Source organism: Pecten maximus, chromosome 1 (genome assembly GCF_902652985.1).
Source record: "Pecten maximus chromosome 1, xPecMax1.1, whole genome shotgun sequence".
Lineage (NCBI taxonomy): Eukaryota > Metazoa > Mollusca > Bivalvia > Pectinida > Pectinidae > Pecten > Pecten maximus.
Window position 1 is genome coordinate 57,548,134 of NC_047015.1, and position 22,889 is coordinate 57,571,022.

Here is a 22,889-nt window from a genome sequence, read left to right on the forward strand (position 1 = left end):
ATTTTTAAGCCAATAAAATTTCCTGTCCCATTAACATTCCTTTATGCTTGAACAACACTTACTTTTTAATTACAAATGAGTTTATGCATACCTTATTACCAACCATGCTAAACTTGTGAAACGCTTTTGGATGCCACAAGCTATCGGTTGATGCTAATCCATAATTTTGTCCGAGGTCAAATATTGCTTGATGCTTGAATTGTACAAAATAATTACTTTCTTTCTGTTATGTGACAACATCAAAACAATGACTAAGCCATTGGTTCTAGGGCAGATACTGAAATGCTCTAGACACTCTCAGACTTGCAAATATCTACAGGAAATAGAAACAAACTTCTACAACTTTTTCAGCTCATCTTTAAATACAGTCTGGCCGATATCCTTCTGCCCTTCCAGAAATCTTAATTACCACTGATTATGTAACAAGTCTAAATCTAAACGATCTTAGAAAGTTGTACACAAGCCTTAGACAAATCTCATAATTATACATGCCCATTAAAACATCCTAAATTTGTTCTGAAATCTACAAGCACTTCACCACGGAATCAAACTTGATCATCAACATATGAGTTACGTTAGATAGATGTACTGTGTTGCTGTTTAGTGAGAGACTAATTGACAAATCAACCTAAATCCTACCAAACTGATCACATTAAAGGCCACACCGAATTCTTGATGGATTATGATAGTGGCCTTAACATCTTCCTGGATGCCTTCCGAAGCCTTCAAGTTACTCTATTTAAGTAGTCTAGTTGAATAACTTTCTTTCGAACCATAGTCAGTAGATGAGGGATGAGGAAGGAGGCAACAAAAACATATGTATATAAATATACAAGTAATATTTACATTTTAAAATAATTAAAAAAGACTGAACAACTCTTATTACGAGTAAAATGGGGAAAAAAATTTCAAATATTTACTGCCTTCCAAGAACCCTGATAAAATCTACAAAAAACTATATACAGCCATCATACTAAGCTGGTCCCCTGCCAACAGATCAATTTGAATACAAACTCGATCCTTGTGATGAAGTCTAATTGAGATCATTATCATAGCAGCTGTCAATTACCAAAATCAACAATAAATAAATTTCCTTCTCGGCTGAACAGGCCTTCGCATCTGATACAATCATTATTTTCATGTTTCTACAGCGTAATAAAGCGTAAAAGGTACTGGTATCCCTTCATGAATGCCTGGTTCTATATACATATGTATATATACACTCCCTTCAGGATCGCCTGGTCCTATATACATATGTATTTTACACTCCCTTCAGGAACGCCTGGTCCTATATACATATGTATATATACACTCCCTTCAGGATCGCCTCGTCCTATATACAGTGGACCCGCGATAATCCGGACGCCGATAGTCCGGAAAACTCGCAGTCCGGACGGAATAGCACGGGAACGGATTTCCGTAACGTTATTTGTACTCACCAGTCCGGAAATTCGGTTTCCGATTCCGGAAGCCCATTTTGGGAACGGAAAGTACTTTTCATTAGTAAATTTCCCCCGATAATCCGGACGATTTTTTCACCACGAGGAGAGAAAAATGTCGGGCAAGTCACCCGTGTCGACAGCTGTACAGACTATCGCTTGACACTGTGCGTAGTCATAGCGACCGCTGCCAGGTCATAGCCCCGGGTGTTTACCTGTGTTACAATGTAGCTCTGTTTTTATAACGGTACATTGCTTTTCTTTACGATCGACCTAAATGCTACAGTATTAAAGGGTTTTATAGTGTAGACTGGTCTTGCTTTGATCAACTTGACGTACAATATCTATTATAGTTATTTTACATAGTGCTATTTCGTAGTTAGCAATAATTAATTCACTAACATACAGTATGTGATACGATACTTAATCAATCACAAATGCATGTAATAAATTTATTATCGGTAATTAACATCACTAACAATTGTATTGGGTAAACAAGGATATCGGCTTGTAACATCGTTACGTGTAATGACGACTCATTGAAAGATGTATGTTATTAATTACACACATGGTACATTTACGTATTAAGCAGTGATCACAAGAACCGGGTTAATTACACACTAATAAGTCGTCAGATACCGCTGATTTACTTCAGTAAGTGTCACATTGTTAAGTGAATACGGGTTTAATAATTATCGGACAGCTTGGGTAGTTCTCGCTGGTGTCGCGTACTTTTAGATAGGTAGCTTGGAGTTTCTGGTACAGCAAAGTGAGTTACGATTCACCACATTAATTAATGTTAATTATTACGTGGCGTATGTCTGAATTTTATTTACACGATTAAAAACACACAATATTGTGAATAGTTTTTATTATTATTATCCAATCAGAATAAATGGGCGTAACGTGATGCGATAACTTCTGATATAAAGACTGTGAACATACCAAACTACACATTGCAACTTATTCATTGTATCTTCATACTTACGTAAAAATCATATAAAAAAGCATGGACTAATGGTAAGTTGTACATAGTGGGTCTTTCATTTCACGTTTCTGATTTACGTAACAAACGTACATTGTACATAGCAGTTCGTTTATTTCAGGTTTTTAACTTACAGTAAAAAAAACCACAAAAACTGTTGGTAAGTTGTAAAAACCGGGTCTTTCATTTCAGGTTCATAATTTACGTAAAAAAACGTACATTGTACATAGTGGGTCTTTCATTTCAGGTATTTAACGTATGTAATTTCTACTCGTTTGTGAACCTCTGGGACGTAACCCATGTGTGTTGTTTGTAGGTCACATATGCCCGCTATAAATAAAACAACTTTCACTTCACATGTTCTTTTAAAAACATTGTTTATTTTTTAGTTTCTACAAAATAAAAGAAAACAAGAATCATATCAAGAACATAAGTGTATTTATTTTTTAAAAAGACTGACTATTAGACGTGTTTATGAAACGTCATTAAAACGTCCCGGATTGTATATAATCAAGGGAGATAACTCTTACCCAACAATTTTTTGACCTGGTAGACGAAATTCGGTAGTCCGGAAAACTCGTAATCCGGACGGTTTGGGCTGGGAACGAAGGTGTTCGGATTATCGAGGGTCCACTGTACATATGTATATATACACTCCCTCGATGAACGCCTGGTTCTATATACATATGTATATATACACTCCCTCGAGGATCGCCTGGTCCTATATACATATGTATATATACACTCCCTTCAGGAACGCGTGGTTCTATATACATATGTATATATACACTCCCTTCAGGAACGCGTGGTTCTATATACATATGTATATATACACTCCCTTCAGGAACGCCTGGTCCTATATACATATGTATATATACACTCCCTTCAGGAACGCCTGGTTCTATATACATATGTATATATACACTCCCTCGAGGATCGCCTGGTCCTATATACATATGTATATATACACTCCCTTCAGGAACGCGTGGTTCTATATACATATGTATATATACACTCCCTTCAGGAACGCGTGGTTCTATATACATATGTATATATACACTCCCTTCAGGAACGCCTGGTCCTATATACATATGTATATATACACTCCCTCGAGGATCGCCTGGTCCTATATACATATGTATATATACACTCCCTTCAGGAACGCGTGGTTCTATATACATATGTATATATACACTCCCTTCAGGAACGCGTGGTTCTATATACATATGTATATATACACTCCCTTCAGGATCGCCTGGTCCTATATACATATGTATATATACACTCCCTTCAGGAACGCGTGGTTCTATATACATATGTATATATACACTCCCTTCAGGAACGCGTGGTTCTATATACATATGTATATATACACTCCCTCGATGAACGCCTGGTTCTATATACATATGTATATATACACTCCCTTCAGGAACGCCTGGTTCTATATACATATGTATATATACACTCCCTTCAGGAACGCCTGGTTCTATATACATATGTATATATACACTCCCTTCAGGATCGCCTGGTTCTATATACATATGTATATATACACTCCCTTCAGGATCGCGTGGTTCTATATACATATGTATATATACACTCCCTTCAGGAACGCCTGGTTCTATATACATATGTATATATACACTCCCTTCAGGATCGCGTGGTTCTATATACATATGTATATATACACTCCCTTCAGGAACGCGTGGTTCTATATACATATGTATATATACGTGTACTCCTTACACTTTTTCAACTATTGTACGGGCGATACACACCCATGAAATTGACTTATACTCAAGGTCATACCATGTTTCATCAGTTGATAAATTTGTGGACATATGAGTTCATTAATCAAAAGCACCCACAAAATTAACAAAAAATTATGATTTTGCAGTAATCCGATAGTATAAAAAGAAGTGAAAAGAGTATGCTTGAATTGCTGATTACATACTGGCACCACAATCATGTACACTGCAGAGCTTTACACCCGGATGATGCTGAAACTTTCTACGAGCAAGACAATCCCAAGACTTGAACATCACCAATCAATAGCGATAGACGTACGCAGCCGATTGTATTACATCTCAATAACCTTGCACGCAGGAACACTCAACTCCACATTATTGCTGTTTCCGAGGTAGTTAAAAATTGTTAAATCTGTCTTTGAGGACGCCAAAGGGCAACAAAGGCGTGGCGCTTAGGTTTTGGTTTGAATTGTTACAAAATTGTACACAAAAGCGTCTATCTATCGTGGTCTTTATTTTCAATTCAATCATGTATCTGCTGAGGGTATCAAATCTGTTGAAGTTGTAGAGTGAATGAAGTAGACCCTAGCTCTCCAGACGACTCAATCTACAGACAATCTCCTGAATATTAAGTGTTTCTGGTGTCCTTATATAAGAACAATATCACTCAAAAAGAGAATTGACCTCTGAGTCTGAACTGAGAAGTATATATACTCAATATTCTGATTACAGCAGGCCCACAACTTTCATCAGCTGCTGTATCCCTGTTCCTGATAACAGCAGGCCCACAACTTTCATCAGCTGCTGTAACCCTGTTCCTGACTACAGCAGACCCACAACTTTCATCAGCTGCTGTATCCCTGTTCCTGACTACAGCAGGTCCACAACTTTCATCAGCTGCTGTAACCCTGTTCCTGATTACAGCAGGCCCACAACTTTCATCAGCTGCTGTAACCCTGTTCCTGATTACAGCAGGTCCACAACTTTCATCAGCTGCTGTAACCCTGTTCCTGACTACAGCAGGCCCACAATTTTCATCAGCTGCTGTATCCCTGTTCCTGAATACAGCAGGCCTACACCAGCTATTAATATATGGTATTCACAAAATATCTATTGTACTTTTTCTGACTGGTCTCAAAATTGCACATGAACAGCCAAATATGAAATTTCACAAAGATCTATTATCTATTAAGTTACATATTGTTTTCTGTTCAGCCTCAAAATTAAACATGCATAATCCTGAGAGGAAGGAGAGGGACCATAGCTATGAAATTTGAGAGAGATCCTTCTGGTTCTTTTCAAGAAATAGCAATAACATGGATTGTTTACAGATAGACCCTGGCCAGGGCCCATGGAAGAAAAACTCACTATTGCTTGAGTCTGAGTATGGCCACTGAATTAAATATTTCATATATATCCAAATATTTACCATACACAACTTTACGTACAGTGTTGAGTTATATATATGTATAAATTTAAATATATAAAGAAAAAGAAAAACTCGACAACTCGTCTTAAGTTGTCGAGTTTTTCGTTTTCTTTATGTATTACTTCATCCATAAGGTACTTAACGATTATTATATATATATATATATATATAAATACAAACAAAAAATATTCAACATGACACGATACCCGTGTATATATATATATATTTATATATGTATATGCTCCACAAAAATATTCAGACAGTAAACACCCAATAATCACACTAGAACCAAGAAGTATATCTTATCAATGGTACTGGTAACACAAGAACATCATTTGTACACCTGGGACGATTTGGTGGCAGTTAGGTCTGTTTCTCCATACAAACCCTAGCATTTACGTACAGCCTTTTCCAATTATAAAACCAGACAGGATAATCTATCCCTAAACAATCTGCCAAACCCAGCTTAATCCAGCAACCTGTGTACTCAGGAGACTTCTAACACAGAACTCTACAAGGTCACACTGATTACTGTAATTTCTGTATTTTTTTCTGCAACAATAAAATCTTTATGTAGTGAGGTTTTCAGTGTAGTGCTGGTTTAGACAGGTTTTCAGTGTAGTGTTGCTTTAGACAGGTTTTAATTGTAGTGTTGGTTTAGACAGGTTTTTACTGTTGTGTTGGTTTAGACAGGTTTTTACTGTAGTGTTGGTTTAGACAGGATTTTAATGTAGTGTTGGTTTAGACAGCTTTTACTGTTGTGTTGGTTTAGACAGGTTTTTACTGTAGTGTTGGTTTATACAGGTTTTCACCATATTGTTGGTTTAGAAAGGTCTTTACTGTTGTGTTGGTTTATAAAGGTTTTCACCATATTGTTGGTTAAGCCAGGTTTTTACTGTTGTGTTGGTTTAGACAGGTTTTCACCATATTGTTGGTTTAGACAGGTTTTTACTGTTGTGTTGGTTTATACAGGTTTTCACCATATTGTTGGTTTAGACAGATTTTTACTGTGGTGTTGGTTAAGACAGGTTTTTACTGTAGTGTTGGTTTATACAGGTTTACACCATATTGTTGGTTTAGACAGGTCTTTACTGTTGTGTTGGTTTATACAGGTTTTCACCATATTGTTGGTTAAGCCAGGTTTTTACTGTTGTATTGGTTTAGACAGGTTTTCACCATATTGTTGGTTTAGACAGGTTTTTACTGTTGTGTTGGTTTAGACAGGTTTTTAATGTTGTGTTGCTTTAGACAGGTTTTTAATGCTTTAGACAGGTTTTTACTGTAGTGTTGGTTTAGACAGGTTTTTACTGTTGTGTTGGTTTAGACAGGTTTTTACTGTGGTGTTGGTTTAGACAGGTTTTTACTGTTGTGTTGGTTTATACAGGTTTTTACTGTAGTGTTGGTTTATACAGGTTTTCACCATATTGTTGGTTTAGACAGGTTTTTACTGTGATGTTGGTTTAGACAGGTTTTTACTGTAGTGTTGGTTTATACAGGTTTTCACCATATTGTTGGTTTAGACAGGTCTTTACTGTTGTGTTGGTTTAGACAGGTTTTTACTGTTGTGTTGGTTTAGACAGGTTTTTAATGTTGTGTTGCTTTAGACAGGTTTTTACTGTAGTGTTGGTTTAGACAGGTTTATACTGTGGTGTTGGTTTAGACAGGTTTTTACTGCAGTCCTGGTTTAGACAGGTTTTTATTTTAGTGTCGGTTTAGACAGGTTTATACTGTAGTGTTGGTTTAGACAGGTTTATACTGTAGTGTTGGTTTAGACAGGTTTTTACTGTAGTGTTGGTTTAGACAGGTTTTTACTGTGGAGCTGGTTTAGACAAGTTTCACTGATAACATTAATTGATCATTAAGATATCTGAACTCCTAATAAAATGTAGAGTCAGTAGAATTTGATGTGAAATAGAAACAGTTATCAATTACACACCCTGCAACAGACACCCATCAATCACCCCAGCGTCCATTTCATGTGTCAGTTGGTCACTATAGAATATTGACAACCACACAAAAGTTCTGTGGCCTAACAATAATGGAAGGTAACCCACTCACAAACAAATATGGATTTTCCCACCAATTCATCATCAACGTGATAGAGTTTGTGGAGAGATTTCAGGACAAATGACGGCAGTGCTTCATCATACATAATATTAATACAGAAATATTTTACTGGGGGAAAGGATGGCAAGAGAGGACACGAAGCACGTATTTGTAAAGAGAAAAATCGCTTACCTGCTCCTTGGTAGGAACATAGAACCTTCAATGAACACCGACCCGGACAACAAAATATACCAGCACGTACTCAACTCTTCTCGACTGAAAAATATTTGTATAAAAAAAAAAAAAACATTATTTTTTATTTCAAGTTCCTGTTTCAGAAATATTCAAAATTACTACTACATGAAAATATGACATAATAGATATGAAATGATAGGTAGTATTAAAAGCTGATGGACAAGCACCAAAATCGAGTAAAATTCACGTTTCCTTCTTCGCAACATATGTGCCTGCCAACCCATCCCCTATACCCTTTCCACCAGACATCCCCTACAATCCATTTCTGAAATTGTAGGGGCATACATATATTCGAATCCCCTCCTTTTGTTCTGAATTTTTCTCTTTTATTTACACAGATTTATTTTTTCAAACATTAAAATAATGGAGAAAATTCACAACACTGATATCCCTAACTTTACACAAGATTTTCTTGCCCTGGATGAAATGTACAAGTTTAATTTAAACTATGCCCATCTGTTTCAGTTCAGACCGTTTGCAGCAGGCTTGATTACAAAAGCAAACCTCCAATTACAACACCACAATGTTTTCCTTTTAAGACCTGGCTACAACATTACAAGTATCTCTGTCGTCATCTTTATTTTCACAGTGAGACATTCAGTTACTGTAACAGACCAGGCCCACAACATCAAAGGCAGCTCTGTCTTAAATACACATAAAAAAATATTACACTGGAAAAGATTTCATTGGCTCCATTCAATGAACTCAACATCTGTGAGCTTAAAGCTGTTTTTTCAAACATTAAGGAAAATATTATGGTAATTTAAAATTATATTTTGCTATTCCAAAAAATATTTTTTATCCACTATATGCATTCAGTTACATGATTTTTTTACAATGTAATTACAATTCAGTTACATGATACTATGTAATTTACAATTCAGTTACATGATACTATGTAATTTACAATTCAGTTACATGATTTTTTACAATGTAATTACAATTCAGTTACATGATACTATGTAATTTACAATTCAGTTACATGATTTCTTACTATGTAATTACAATTCATTAACATTTCTTACTATGTAATTTACAATTCAGTTACATGATTTTTTACTATGTAATTACAATTCAGTTACATGATTTTTACTATGTAATTACAATTCAGTTACGTGTTATTTACAATTCAGTGACATGATTTTTTACTTTGATATTACAATTCAGTTGCATGTTTTTTAACTAATTTACAACCCAGCAATGATATAATATATACTTAAATATAGAATGTTAGATAATTCATTCATTAGTTAAAATAAAGGAAACACTGGATCGTCAAATATAGACTTCACACGTTAATTATGCAGGAAGGAGATACTTAAAACAATTACCAATAAAGGATGTCGTTTGCATCGTGACATTCGTAGCGGACAGTGCGACACAAGGCACGAAGGGCAGGCTCCCGTAGCGAGGACAGAGCCTCCATCCCGTGTAGATAGGAAAAGATGACATCGAGATCCTGCAACATATACACAAGATTTATATTTTATGTTCATTTTCAATTTAAATTTAATTTTTTTTTATTCAAATGGAAGAAAATAGGGCATCAGGCGAAGGCTATATAATTCTTCTCCATATAACTTGGTATGATAAAGTCTATGAAATCATCAGACACTTATATAAACAATAGATGATATAGAGTCTGACAATGGCTCCATACACAATTATAATGATTATAATAACTTTTATGTTCACCACATGTATAACTTTTATGTTCAACACATATACCGGTATATAAACTTTCATGTTCAACACATGTGCAAACTTTTATGTTCATCACATACACAAACTTTTATGTTCATCCCTTGGGTAAGCTTTTATGTTCAACACATATATAAACTTTTCTGTTCAACACATGTACATGTGTAAACTTTCAGGTCATCACACCATTGTAAAACTTTTTCAGTTAAGTACAAAATTCTGCCATTCATTACAATTACACCATGTGGTACATCCCCAGCTATCCCATAATTTCCTCTGTGAAAGGTGAACAAGTGCAGATTGAAAATGAAAGATTTTTTTTTCAGGAAAATGTATCGAACATATCTAATATATTAATATTATTAACATAATAAAGATGTCCCTTTATTTTCTGTCCCTACCATTCCAGGGGATAAAATTGTAAGAATACAATTAACATTGTGGAATATAACAATGAAACTTTTAATGTAGTGACTTCAATAGTCACCCTGTTCATAAAATTTTATGAGACTTATTTGAAGCTGTTAAAATATAAGGTTTATAATTCAAAAGGAAATTCCCAGATGAATATCTTTAACCAACAATTATATACAACTAGGCAAAATGTTGATAAGACTGTAAGAATTACCTCCCCTTATCTCATTCAGCAACAGTATTTTCTACAATTTTTTTAGTTTCGTGTTAGATGATTGATATTGGGTATCAAAAGAGTTTTGAGACTTGAAATTTAAACTGAATTTTTTCTCCATATTACATCTCAAAAAATTCTTTTGATTTTGATATAAACATGTAATGGAACATTAAATGCACTTCTATATAATATGTACTAGAGTTCAACACCATTTTGACCGATCTTGATGGGTTTGTTAAGTACTGAATGTAAAACTTGACTATTCTTACCCTTCCTACTAATACATAAGAAAACTATATACAACATGAATAGATGCTGTATACTTTAATCACTTAAATCTGACTGTTGAAGCTGCCACCTGCCACAACTCGGAGATCGTTGTCAGACAGGTTTCGAAGGAGAAAGGCTTCACATTTACAAGAGAGAGGAACGTTTCATGCTTGAAGAATAATCCATGAATTCTTTTGAAATTAAAAAAAAAAGTACTTTTAAAACTTAAAAAAATCTTACCCCACAATTACTTTTGTTTATTCAACACAATTATGGACAATTGCCATAACTAACATCTGATTCTGCAACAACATCCGATTCTGATATTAGCTGTAAGATAATTGGGGCGGTGTATAATGAAACCACGGATACAACACCTGACAGAGAAACTTGGCATTTCCTTAGTTTACTTCAGATTAAGATATACCCTTAGCCTGGGTGGTTTTATTTGGGACAAGATTGATTAAATGTTCACATCATGCTTCATAATTGTTGTAAAATGCCGGATATTCCGAAAGCAATACATATCCCCTATCGGACCCTGCTAAAATTAGTAACAGTGACCTTGACCCAAAAATTTAAAATCTGAACTTGATCTGTAGCTACTCATACTGAAGTTACACACCAACTTTCACCAATATACCTTGATAAATGGCTGAGAAAATACTGGAAAACTGAGGACAGACAGACTGACAGACAGACAGACAGACAGACAGACAGACAGACAGACAGACAGACAGACAGACAGACAGACGGAAGGACGGGGAGGAAACCTATTATAGTTTCACTGGTAGGGGAGTTTCGAATTCTCCAGTAAGGGACTAATAAATGTTCAATATGACCTGATTTTATAGTCATTACTTCATTGCCAGCCATATTTGTGGGAGAGGGCCGGGCTACAGCATTAACTTGTTGCCCAATACCCTCTTAATTTGTTTATTCAATAAAATTTTGTTGAATGAAAATATGGATGAAAACTTTTTCTTTTCTTAAAGTTCACCATAGCTTTCAGACCCTTGAAAGACCACCACAGCTTTAAGGCTCTCACTGACCACCATAGTTTTCAGGCCTTCTAAAGCTGTTGAAACATTTCTATAATTATCATTGGTAATATGACACAAAATTTTGCAGATGTAAGTTAAAAGGTTTCTGAGTTGTAATTATATAATCTGTAAAAGCTTGGAACAGTTAATTAGGTGTTCAGGACTAATTGTTTTCATGGCAACTGAACAGAAGAAAAAAATATCAAAAAATGAAATTTCCCCATTAGCAAAAGGCACAAAATTGCTGCATAAAGAGTATAGCTTCCAATTGGGCATTAGCCAAATATGTACACAAAAATTTCTGTCGGTTATACAACTTGAATAAATATGCTAGAGCCCAAACTTTAACATCTGTAACATTTAGTGAGGATGACTATATATATTGGTGACCAAGACTCTACGCAAGTCCAACTTAACTCAGATCTTCAATATATTGGTCATCATGATCAGTTCCTGTAATTTACCAGGTAATTTAAAATGGGTGGCCAGGTGGCACAGCGGTAACAACACATGCCTTTCACCAAGGCGTCCGGGGTTAGATTCCCTGATTGAAAGTTAAGTGCAAAGGTATGGGGTCACCTGCCCTACCTCAGGTTTTCTACGGTTTCCTCTCACCGTAAGACTATTCGACCGTTTTCGATCGGGCCAACAAGAGTTGTTGATATGTTTCTCAATTGTTGTAAAAGAAATGAAGTTTTACATATTTTCTATTCAAAATTTCACAACAAAATGTTTAACAACTATTTAAAGGAGATCTACAAAATTTGACCTTCACCTTTGATCCAATAACCTTGGGAATGTTACAATGACACATGAAAAGGATCATATATAGTGCACATATATATATATACCACATATCACTATGCAAAAATAACAGAAATGTGAAATTCTCGAGTTTTGAGAAAAAATCAAAAAGACAAGGTCATAGACATTCAGATCCCCTGACAAGGGAGCCCAGTCACTGGTATGATATTTCACTGAAATTAAATTATTTAACAGGATCGATCATGTTTAGAGGTCAATATGAAGGATGGAACAGGATTTGAAGCGGTCATTATATTAAAATCTAATCAACACATACATTGGATTTATGGTGCATAGTCCACTGAATTGGTATATTAGTTTAATTATGGTATTTTACATAATTTGGAGATATGTTCCAGAAATGCTGGAATCAGTGATTTTAACTGTTTCCCTGGTAACAAAACAAATATATATCTCAACTGAAAACTCCTCAGTAGCAGTAGACACTACTAGACAACTGGAATGATGTACGAGAAAGTTTGGAAGACTGAGTCATCTTGAGTTGTTTTGGAGATATACCATCGTAAACTCTAGATCTTAAATCAGTAATTTTGACCATATTTGTACATGGTAATTATATATATAATTTAACCATGAAAATATTGAAACTGAAATATGCCCCATAGCGAAAGGCACTACTAAAGCTTTTGATTGTTGTATGTAGTTCTGTAAAGGTATTAATATTGAGTACAGATTTCTAGATATGCTCCGGAAAATCTACCGGACAGAAGAACGGAAGGACAGATGGAAATGGGAGGGGATAAATAATCTGATGAACAGATGATATAAACAAGCTGATCAATAATTGGCACCTGCATCTTGATATAGATCCCTAATCAAAACTACCAAATCCATATTATACATTAAAAAAAAAAAAAAGGAAAAAAAAAAGGAAAATTTCTAGAATCATCTAAATAAAGCTGGCTCGATCTACAAAAAATGTTTTTCTAAATTGATGAGCAGTGATATCTAATTCAACGACAAGTACTGAAATGTTATTACTGTTTTTGTTTGTTTCATAATTACATAAGTTGTAAACAAATTAAGAATAAAATCTTACCTGATCCATTTACTCAGAAAAACTCCTCTCAAACGTTTCACTGAACCCCACAAACTATATCGTACCCCTGGTAACTAACTCATTCACAATCAGATAGAGGCCTACCTACGCATGGTCAAAAACAAGTTTGGTTGCCAACTGCAATCATCAGACAAAAAATATTGGCTAGAAGTCTAACTAGCAACTTGTAGAAACAAATATACAACAAACACCTTTTCGTCCACCTCATAATTGACATATAACTTAGTGGCTGTCTGTTTCTTTCAAATGCTTCCATTTTGGTACCAATTACAACACTGCTTCCAAAAATAATGCATCGCCAATTATTCCACATGAACCACAGTCTATTTATATACACTTGTTTAAACTTAACACTGAGGAGTCTAGATCTGTCTAATTTACTTCAGTGGTCTGTAATGTAAATTGTTGAAGATCTCTTATAGATTGTTACCATGTTAGAGAATAATCGGCAGAACAGATCGCAATATTTTCGTAAAATCTAAGTAGATGTACATTCTACAAGCAGCACATGTTTCGTGCATGAATGTTCTCAGACACACCTTGCAGCTTCAACGATCCATCAATATAATTTGTATTTAGCTCTGTCTTAAATATCATCCTTCAGAACTCATAAAATACTTGGTAATGGTATATATTGTAAACATTGTTTTTAATGAGCTGGTGTAAATCTTAACCTGTCCAGATTTGACATATTCTTTGAAATGTTACGTTCCTTTAAACCAATTTCTCTCTTCAAACAAGAGATCCCAGAGGGATCTTGGCGCCCACCATTGAATGATCTTCATAAGTTCCATGTCAGATTGATCTTTTATCTACTTTTCCCTTCATTTTACTAATCTGTGCAAATTGAGACATCCCTCCAGTACTTTTCAAACAAGGGAATCCTAGCTATATAAGAAATTTGAGATTTAACGATTATGGCTGTTTGTTTGCCAGGTTGTTTTGAGGACAGACTGGTCCAAAAATGCAATACAAGGGACCAGGGGGAACCTACTTATGAAATTTGAGCAAGATCCATTCAGTACTTTGAGAAATAGAGATAACAAACTTCAATTGTCAAAATCCAAGATGGCGGTCTGTCGGCCATATTGTTTTCCAATTGATCTCAAAATGCAATCAGCATAAAGAGGCACCAAGGGGAACCTCCATATGAAATTTGAGAAAGATCCCTTCAGTACTTTCTCAGAAATAGCGATAACAAACTTCAATTGTCAAAATCCAAGATGGCTGCCTGTCGGCCATACTGTTTTCCAATTGATCTCAAAATGCAATAAGCATAAAGAGAGACCAAGGGGAACCTCCATATGAAATTTGAGAAAGATCCCTTCAGTACTTTCTCAGAAATAGCGATAACAAACTTCAATTGTCAAAATCCAAGACGGCTGCCTGTCGGCCATGTTATTTTCAGATTGGTCTCAAAATGCAATATGCATAACTAGGCACCAAGGGAAACTTACATATAAAATTTGAGAAAGATCCCTAAAATACTTTCTCAGAAATAGTGATAACAAACTTCAATTGTCAAAATCCAAGATGGCTGCCTGTCGGCCATGTTGTTTTCAGATTGGTCTCAAAACGCAATATGCATAACTAGGCACCAAGGGAAACTTACATATGAAATTTGAGAAAGATCCCTTCAGTACTTTCTCAGAAATAGTGATAACAAACTTCATTTGTCAAAATCCAAGATGGCTGCCTGTCGGCCATGTTGTTTTCAGATTGGTTTCAAATCCCAATATGCATAACTAGGCACCAAGGGAAACCTGCATATAAAATTTCAGAAAGATCCATTCAGTACTTTCTTAGAAATAGTGATAACAAACTTCAATTGTCAAAACCCAAGATGGCTGCCTGTCGGCCATGTTGTTTTCCGATTGGTCTCAAAACGCAATATGCATAACTAGGCACCAAGAGGTACCTTCATATGAAATTTGAGAAAGATCCCTTCACTACTTTCTCAGAAATAGCGATAACAAACTTCAATTGTCAAAATCCAAGATGGCTGCCTGTCAGCCATGTTGTTTTCAGATTGGTCTCAAATCGCAATATGCATAACTAGGCACCAAGGGGAACCTGCATATGAAATTTGAGAAAGATCCCTTCAGTACTTTCTCAGAAATAGCGATAACAAACTTCAATTGTCAAAATCCAAGATGGCTGCCTGTCGGCCATGTTGTTATCCGATTGGTCTCAAAACGCAATATGCATAACTAGGCACCAAGAGGAACCTCCATATGAAATTTGAGAAAGATCCCTTCAGTACTTTCTCAGAAATAGCGATAACAAACTTCAATTGTCAAAATCCAAGATGGCTGCCTGTCGGCCATGTTGTTTTCCGATTGGTCTCAAAACGCAATATGCATAACTAGGCACCAAGAGGTACCTTCATATGAAATTTGAGAAAGATCCCTTCAGTACTTTCTCAGAAATAGCGATAACAAACTTCAATTGTCAAAATCCAAGATGGCTGCCTGTCAGCCATGTTGTTTTCAGATTGGTCTCAAATCGCAATATGCATAACTTGGCACCAAGGGGAACCTGCATATGAAATTTGAGAAAGATCCCTTCAGTACTTTCTCAGAAATAGCGATAACAAACTTCAATTGTCAAAATCCAAGATGGCTGCCTGTCGGCCATGTTGTTATCCGATTGGTCTCAAAACGCAATATGCATAACTAGGCACCAAGAGGAACCTCCATATGAAATTTGAGAAAGATCCCTTCAGTACTTTCTCAGAAATAGCGATAACAAACTTCAATTGTCAAAATCCAAGATGGCTGCCTGTCGGCCATGTTGTTTTCCGATTGGTCTCAAAACGCAATATGCATAACTAGGCACCAAGGGGAACCTACATATGAAATTTGAGAAAGATCCCTTCAGTACTTTCTCAGAAATAGCGATAACAAGAATTGTTTACGGACGGAGGGACGGACGGACGGACGGAGGGACGGAGGGACGGACGGACGGAGGGACGGACGGACGACGGACCACGGACGCAGGGCGATTTGAATAGCCCACCATCTGATGATGGTGGGCTAAAAATTTGAAACACCTGGGGGGTGCTTATTATATCAATTATGTAAACAATGTTGAGATCTTATAAACAAACAGTTACAAACAGAATATTCTAATGCAACAAACTTTTGAAAATATCCTCAAAATAAAAAGTAGCAAGTTATTAAGAGTAACTATACAAATCTCTAAGTAAAGAAAAGAAAAGTTAATCAAATAAGAATAAAATAAACAGACTTCATGTCAAGTTAACTGTAGCTGACTGGCTGTGAGCCTAAATTCTGTGAATCATGGACCAGGAATTGGCATTCAGCCTCCAAGTATTTGTTGTTTTCATTTTCAATAGTACAGGGATGGATGTATGCAACTTGAAAGGAATTTTCGTACAAAAAAATTTTCTATATTTATTTTGTTACGTTTATTTATTTATTTTTTTCAACTATATGTCACAAGCACTTCATAAGAATAAGAAAATGAAGATAAAATATTATTTTTTATGCTTGTTTTCAGTTATTCATGACATATACATCAACCTAAGAGATATAGAGCTCTTGATCTCAATGGTCCTATAAAACCACAATAAGACATGTTCTTCGTTATCTTAAGTTCTGATAACTTGGGTACTCTGTTAATTTGATTATTTAACATTCCATTACAAAAGTAAAAATTCTATGAAAGATATTCTTGATTACTCCGAATACTCAGGATATCGTGAAGATTTTTCATAACCCCCACTGACTTCGAGATAAATATAACAAGGTTTGGCCATAGGCACTTGTAACTGGTAATTAACATCAGAGTTAAAATTATCCTTGATATATATGTACAATACACAGAAAGGTATAAATATTCAGCTTCCGTTCTCGGAAACCGTTCGAACACCCCTGTGTCAAAAATAGAAAATTTGATATTTTTCACATTTTTTCATATTTGAAGTTACATTTATCACTTAAAACATTCTCAACTGACCATTATTTATCCCATAACTATGCAAGTATGTTTCACAACTGATATTGCCCGTAATAAAATTCGTAGCAGTGTGTTATTGTTTTTGTTTACACACTGCAGTGTGTAACCACTTTCTCAGCCTCCGATCGGTCATTTGTGACCCCCAACAAATCTGATTGTCTAACCTCTGGCCTTTGACCATGGACAATTTTTACTACTCTCATTTATTCTTTTTTTGTCGTCTGTCTTAAAAAAGATCAACATATGTTTTGTGGATTTGTCGGTAGTCAACATTAGCATAGCTAGGTGAGAGGGGTGTCCTCATGGAAATGTCGATTAATCTGGGGTTTGAGTTGTACAAAATATAATTTGATGATGGGACAACTGACACCCCACCTCCCCTTTTACATTATTTTCAATCTTCAATTTCAAACCTATATATGAACCTATGATTGAATTGACTGTCCTGTAACGAGGTCCAGGTGCCTTATAATAACCTGAGTGGACATCTATGTACTATATAGGTTAGATAATTTTGGCCCCTTCTGGGAAAATCTGGGGCTTTTGCAAAATTTGGGGGTTTTGCAGAAAATAGATAAAAAAAATTATAAAAAGTAATACCTTTTCAATTTTAATGAGATTTTCAGGACTAGATAAAAATTCCCAGATATCACCCCAAAATAATCCCTGAAGGTACATTTCAGAAGAAATATTATTTTAGAATTCATATTTATAGATTAAAGGACTCTCATGCTCTCTATAGGTGTGCATAATGCTAGTCCGGGGATCCATGGCAATGAAACTTGAAACTTTTTACCCTAGACTTCCTTAAAACCTTTACCAGTGAATCAGCAGTAATCCTAGATTTAAATGTCTCTCTCGAGATATAAATGTAGATATTTCCGGATACCAGGTATATCTATATATGCCGTGCTGTAAAGGGAGCAGTGCTACCCTCCATCACACTGTCCACAGACAAAACACGTGACATACCTTGTCGCATCTATATCCTTCATGGATGACTCAACAAAATCAGAAATTGTTTATAATTCAATTTGAGAACACCCATGTTCTCTCTCTCTCTATATATATATATATATATATATGTGTGTGTGTGTTGGCCAACTACTATATTCTACCTGTTAAACCAACACGCCTACCCTTTTGGCAAAAAACTTACATCATAACAACAGTAATGACACAATTACTCGATTATAAGATTAACTTTGGTGCCAGGCTGTTGGGGAACCAGTGATTTTTCAATAATTATTAGTTATTTATAATGACGGTTCGAACAATTTCTCACTTCATTGCTTCGTAATTGGTTCTTGTTTATGTTTATGCATGAATGATTACACACGAAATTGCCAAACAGACGCTTGATCAGTTCACTAGACTAGATCGTATTTGATTTCCCCTTACAGAACTAAGATTGCATACAGTAGATTTCCGTCGGTCACGAAAAACATGTATGATAAGCTTCCGTCAGTCAGTTTCTCCATCTTCAATACATTGGCCACCCTCTAGGTTTTTATGGCGAACAGCACCGTGGGTTGGTACGTGTGCGGGCGCGAATGACCGCGTGTGTATGTCTGTTCAGAAGCGAGTACCTGCTTTTTTACGAAAATATCTGGACATTTTTCAATGTAGGTGAGATTGATAACACTGGATCCCCGAAGAAAGGAAAAGAAATATCTTCTTCGGTCATACCAACTTTGATGAAATAGCTGGAAAGGTGGATGTCTATAATGGAAGGGTATTAAAGGAGCATTCCTTCATTTGAATAAAGTTTAGGTCGTCATAATTAAATAAAATTACCAGAAAATATGTATTTTTCCAAGTAGTATAAGTTATAATCTTTACATTAATACGTCAATTTTACTCTCAAGAAAAACCATAGTTCTTCGAGTATCAAGTCCCAACTTAATTTGACCCAAAGTATAAAATAATTTCAATAACATATTGACTGCCATTGCACTGCACAGCAACATACAGGTCCAAACTTCATCGGAGACTATCTGATCTATGAACCTTAAAATTTGCATCTGGTGTACTGAAGCTTACAAAATTTGTATCTGAAAAATAGATTTTTAACAAGATTTTCTTTTTTGGGTAAGATATTAAATATGGTAGCCCTTCTCTCATTGGACAGGCCCAGCCTCCGGATTATCCTCCTTTAAAGGATTAGTAATTTACAGACAGACAAACGGACAGACACACCATGAAATAAGCTCTTCTGGTATTCGATCATGAGCTGAAAACCAATAGTAACAGGGATATTTTGCTAATATTTCTGTAGCAAAAGATATTACTGAAATTATATATAAGTAATATTTGTTATCAACCCTTTCAACCCTAAGAACCTTAAGTGGACTCTGCCATTTATTCATCATTTGAAGTCCAATATGGTCAGTAGGGTTAACATGATATAAATAAATGTGTATATGAACTGATTACAATATATTCATCAGCAACAAAAATAAACAATACAAACCTTTTCTGTTCTGACATGTGAATACTTCTGAAGAGAACTGATGAACAGTCTATCTCCCACAGTTGTCTTGTTGCGCCCCCCTCCTCCTCCTCCTCCTCCTACATTTTCACTCGCCTGGGAGGAAAACACTTGCTTTCGATGAATGTTGTTATACATTTGTGTACCAATATCAAAAGTACTTGAGAACACACACTTCTCATTAAACAATCTATAAATACTAAATAGCTCAGGTCATCATCATAGACGATTCAATATCATCAAGTACATCATTTGGAAACTCCAACAGCCGCCATGTTTTGACGTTTTTGTAAGAACTTTAGGTATTATCCCTCTCCATCATATGGATAAAGTTAAAGATGAAGAAGTTGAAGACATCTGCAAATAAAGCACACAAAAAATCATTATATTTCCACAGCTATTATATTTATTACCAAGTTTACTCGCTTACTACTACTGTTTCACTTTCAGAATTGATAATCTGAAACTCGAAATCAATTGATTATCGATTTTAATCTGTTTTCTAAATCAAGCACAGAATTGACCTTTTGTAGAAAATGTATGTACAATGTACATCTGAAGAACATTAATTTACTTGTCTTAGCCTTTAATTTTTTGTTATCAGTATTTTTAATAGTGAACACAAAGCATTAACAGTTGTTAATATATTTAAATCTCCTTAAACACTTGTTTAATTACTTGTAAATGACCAATGAATATATTAGCAAATTATAATATATAAGATCATCTACATCAATATGTACATGTGAAACCAAAGAATTGTGAACATTTACAAGTCAATTTTTCCAGTAGAATTTCAATTTGTTTTCAAATGGCCTTAAAAACTTCCCTGCAATGCAAGCTAGGCCTAGTCAAAATTGCTCAAAATTGCTCAAATAACTCCATGATCATTTTCCCATTCAAAACCATTGTTTTTTGTTGTTTTTTTTGTTATATTTTTTCCAATAAACTTGGCCTGACTTCATTCGCATTGTCCTTTTTTTAACCAGAATAAACTAAATCCATTTACCTGAATGACATATATATGTCAACGATGTAAAATATCACCTATCACCTTGACAAATTCTGATGGGGGGGGGTATGGGGGGGTAGAATTCCCCCCACTCTCCTTTCGAACCCCAGCTTTTTTCTATTAGATAGTGAAAAGGTATAATATATTTGCCTATCGTCAATCCTGTCTTGATCCCAGCTGCCTGACACTACCACATTTCAAACTTGTTCTAGTGCAGGTGTAGGGTTGGGTATATGTGTTGTATATTATTGGATGGTAAAATTCTAAAAGAAAATTTAATTATGATATTCATGCTTTGTAGCCTTGTGATAGTTCTGCTGAACAAATATTTCAGTACTGTCATTTAATCTAAATAAGTGTTATATGATCAAGATTCTATAGAGCTATTTTTAGACAACTGTACGTGTTCCATTAAGCTGCAATAACTTAAGTTCACTTCCTAGTTTCTGCTTTTAAGACACTAACTACATAGACCTCTCACACATTATAAACAATAATATCGGCAGCTAGTCGTGAGCATCGACAAATCTGTAAAAAAATACAGTTAAAAATCTTATGTTTCTTCTTTGACATAGGATACTTTTAATTAGCTGGCGTCAATATATCAATGATTAAAAAATCTGTGACCAAGAGATTTCATTTATATGCAGTTCATAAGTAATGTACGAATTGCTCCTTTCCGTGTTCAAAATAAAAGATGAAATAGGACTCTTGGAATACCGGTATTCCATCTTCCGTCCCAACAGTTGCAATACACAATCAACCCAATACACGTACTTCGAGATGCAGTACAAATATGCATGGCTACATCTTATCCATGTGTATGCTTCTCATGAACAAATGAAATACGTATTTTACCTCCTGAATCGTTTAACTATCACACGTGTATGTGACTTCAATATTGGACGTTTATAGCTAAAGGAATAAGCTGTCCACATGAGTTATTTAGTGTCCAATCCATCATCTTGTGTCAAAATTTCTCACTTTTCACAAGATATAAATATGGTTCATAATAGCATGAGTCATGCTTTCTTAACCTCTGATGATAACGTGTATATTCTGTGCACTTGAAATAAACTCCGGAATCCAAATCAATCAACATGTGTTAGATTTACATCGCTGGAAAGGTATAATTACAAAAATAACCACACGAACTTACCGAAGTTACCTCAAAGTCCGCCATGTTGGCTTTCATGTTTACACTGAGAACGAGGCTGTGTGACGTCACTTTTGACCCGATTTCGGGCTCCTTCTTCCAGTGCATGTACCCGCTTCACACTAGGATAGGTCACTTTCATGCTTTGCAGAGGACGACCATTTCAAAGAAATTTGACCTTCTAAAATTGCAATTTACATACGAAAGTTACAATAACTTCCAGATCTTGTCAGTTTAGTAAAATGCTTTCATATATATAAATAGATCTAGATATTCATAAAACAGGTAGGCTAATGGGACCACATTTTATTCCATTTTATCTTATTTAGTTCGTCATCCGTCTGTCTGTCAACTTTTAACTTAACTTCTAGAAAACCTTTAAATAACTTGGCTACCCATAAGCTAGTATACTTAAATTACCTCGTGGGATACAATACACAACAATTAAGAATCTTCTTAATTTGTACAGAGACCTATATACTAGGGTAGTATATAGGTCTCTGATTTGTATAAGGCCCGGTCAAATGCATGTTTCGCACAGGGGGTAGGTAGGATACATCATTAATTAGGGGTCTGTTCGTTTATGCGGACAAACCGGTCTGTCAGTTTTTAAATGTAATATTTCAAACATATATCCTGACGGACCTGCAGGTGTTAATACAGGCCTTGGAAGTCTTTGTCAAGGCTCGTCTAAAACATTATAAAATCACCAGGTCCGTCTTTATTTCATAAACGAACAACACTGGTCCAAGTGGTCTAACCGTTTGGACCGCAAAAACGAAAACGGCCCGGGAAAAAATGCTACTAATCTTGACCG

The 22,889-nt window shown here is 35.3% G+C and overlaps 1 protein-coding gene and 1 long non-coding RNA gene across 3 annotated transcripts in view; both read right to left on the bottom strand.

The window, feature by feature from the left end:
• Positions 1-20,099, bottom strand: part of LOC117339109 (rap guanine nucleotide exchange factor 6-like) — a 116,681-nt gene extending 96,582 nt beyond the window's left edge. The window contains exons 1-3 of one of the 2 annotated variants that reach the window (XM_033900540.1): positions 19,887-20,099; positions 9,234-9,361; positions 7,840-7,923 (exon numbers count right to left, since the gene is read on the bottom strand). In XM_033900540.1, coding sequence (XP_033756431.1) covers positions 7,840-7,923; positions 9,234-9,361; positions 19,887-20,042 — 368 coding nt within the window. In that variant the 5' untranslated portion in view covers positions 20,043-20,099. The remainder of the gene's footprint in view (positions 1-7,839; positions 7,924-9,233; positions 9,362-19,886) is intronic. The other variant, XM_033900523.1, reaches the window with a different exon arrangement.
• An 86-nt stretch (positions 20,100-20,185) lies between these two features.
• LOC117339134 lies at positions 20,186-22,111 on the bottom strand. The gene is made up of 2 exons (XR_004535094.1): positions 22,076-22,111; positions 20,186-20,261 (listed from the first exon to the last, which is right to left on the bottom strand). It is a non-coding gene; the product is annotated as an uncharacterized LOC117339134 (long non-coding RNA).
• Between the last annotated feature and the right edge of the window lie 778 nt (positions 22,112-22,889).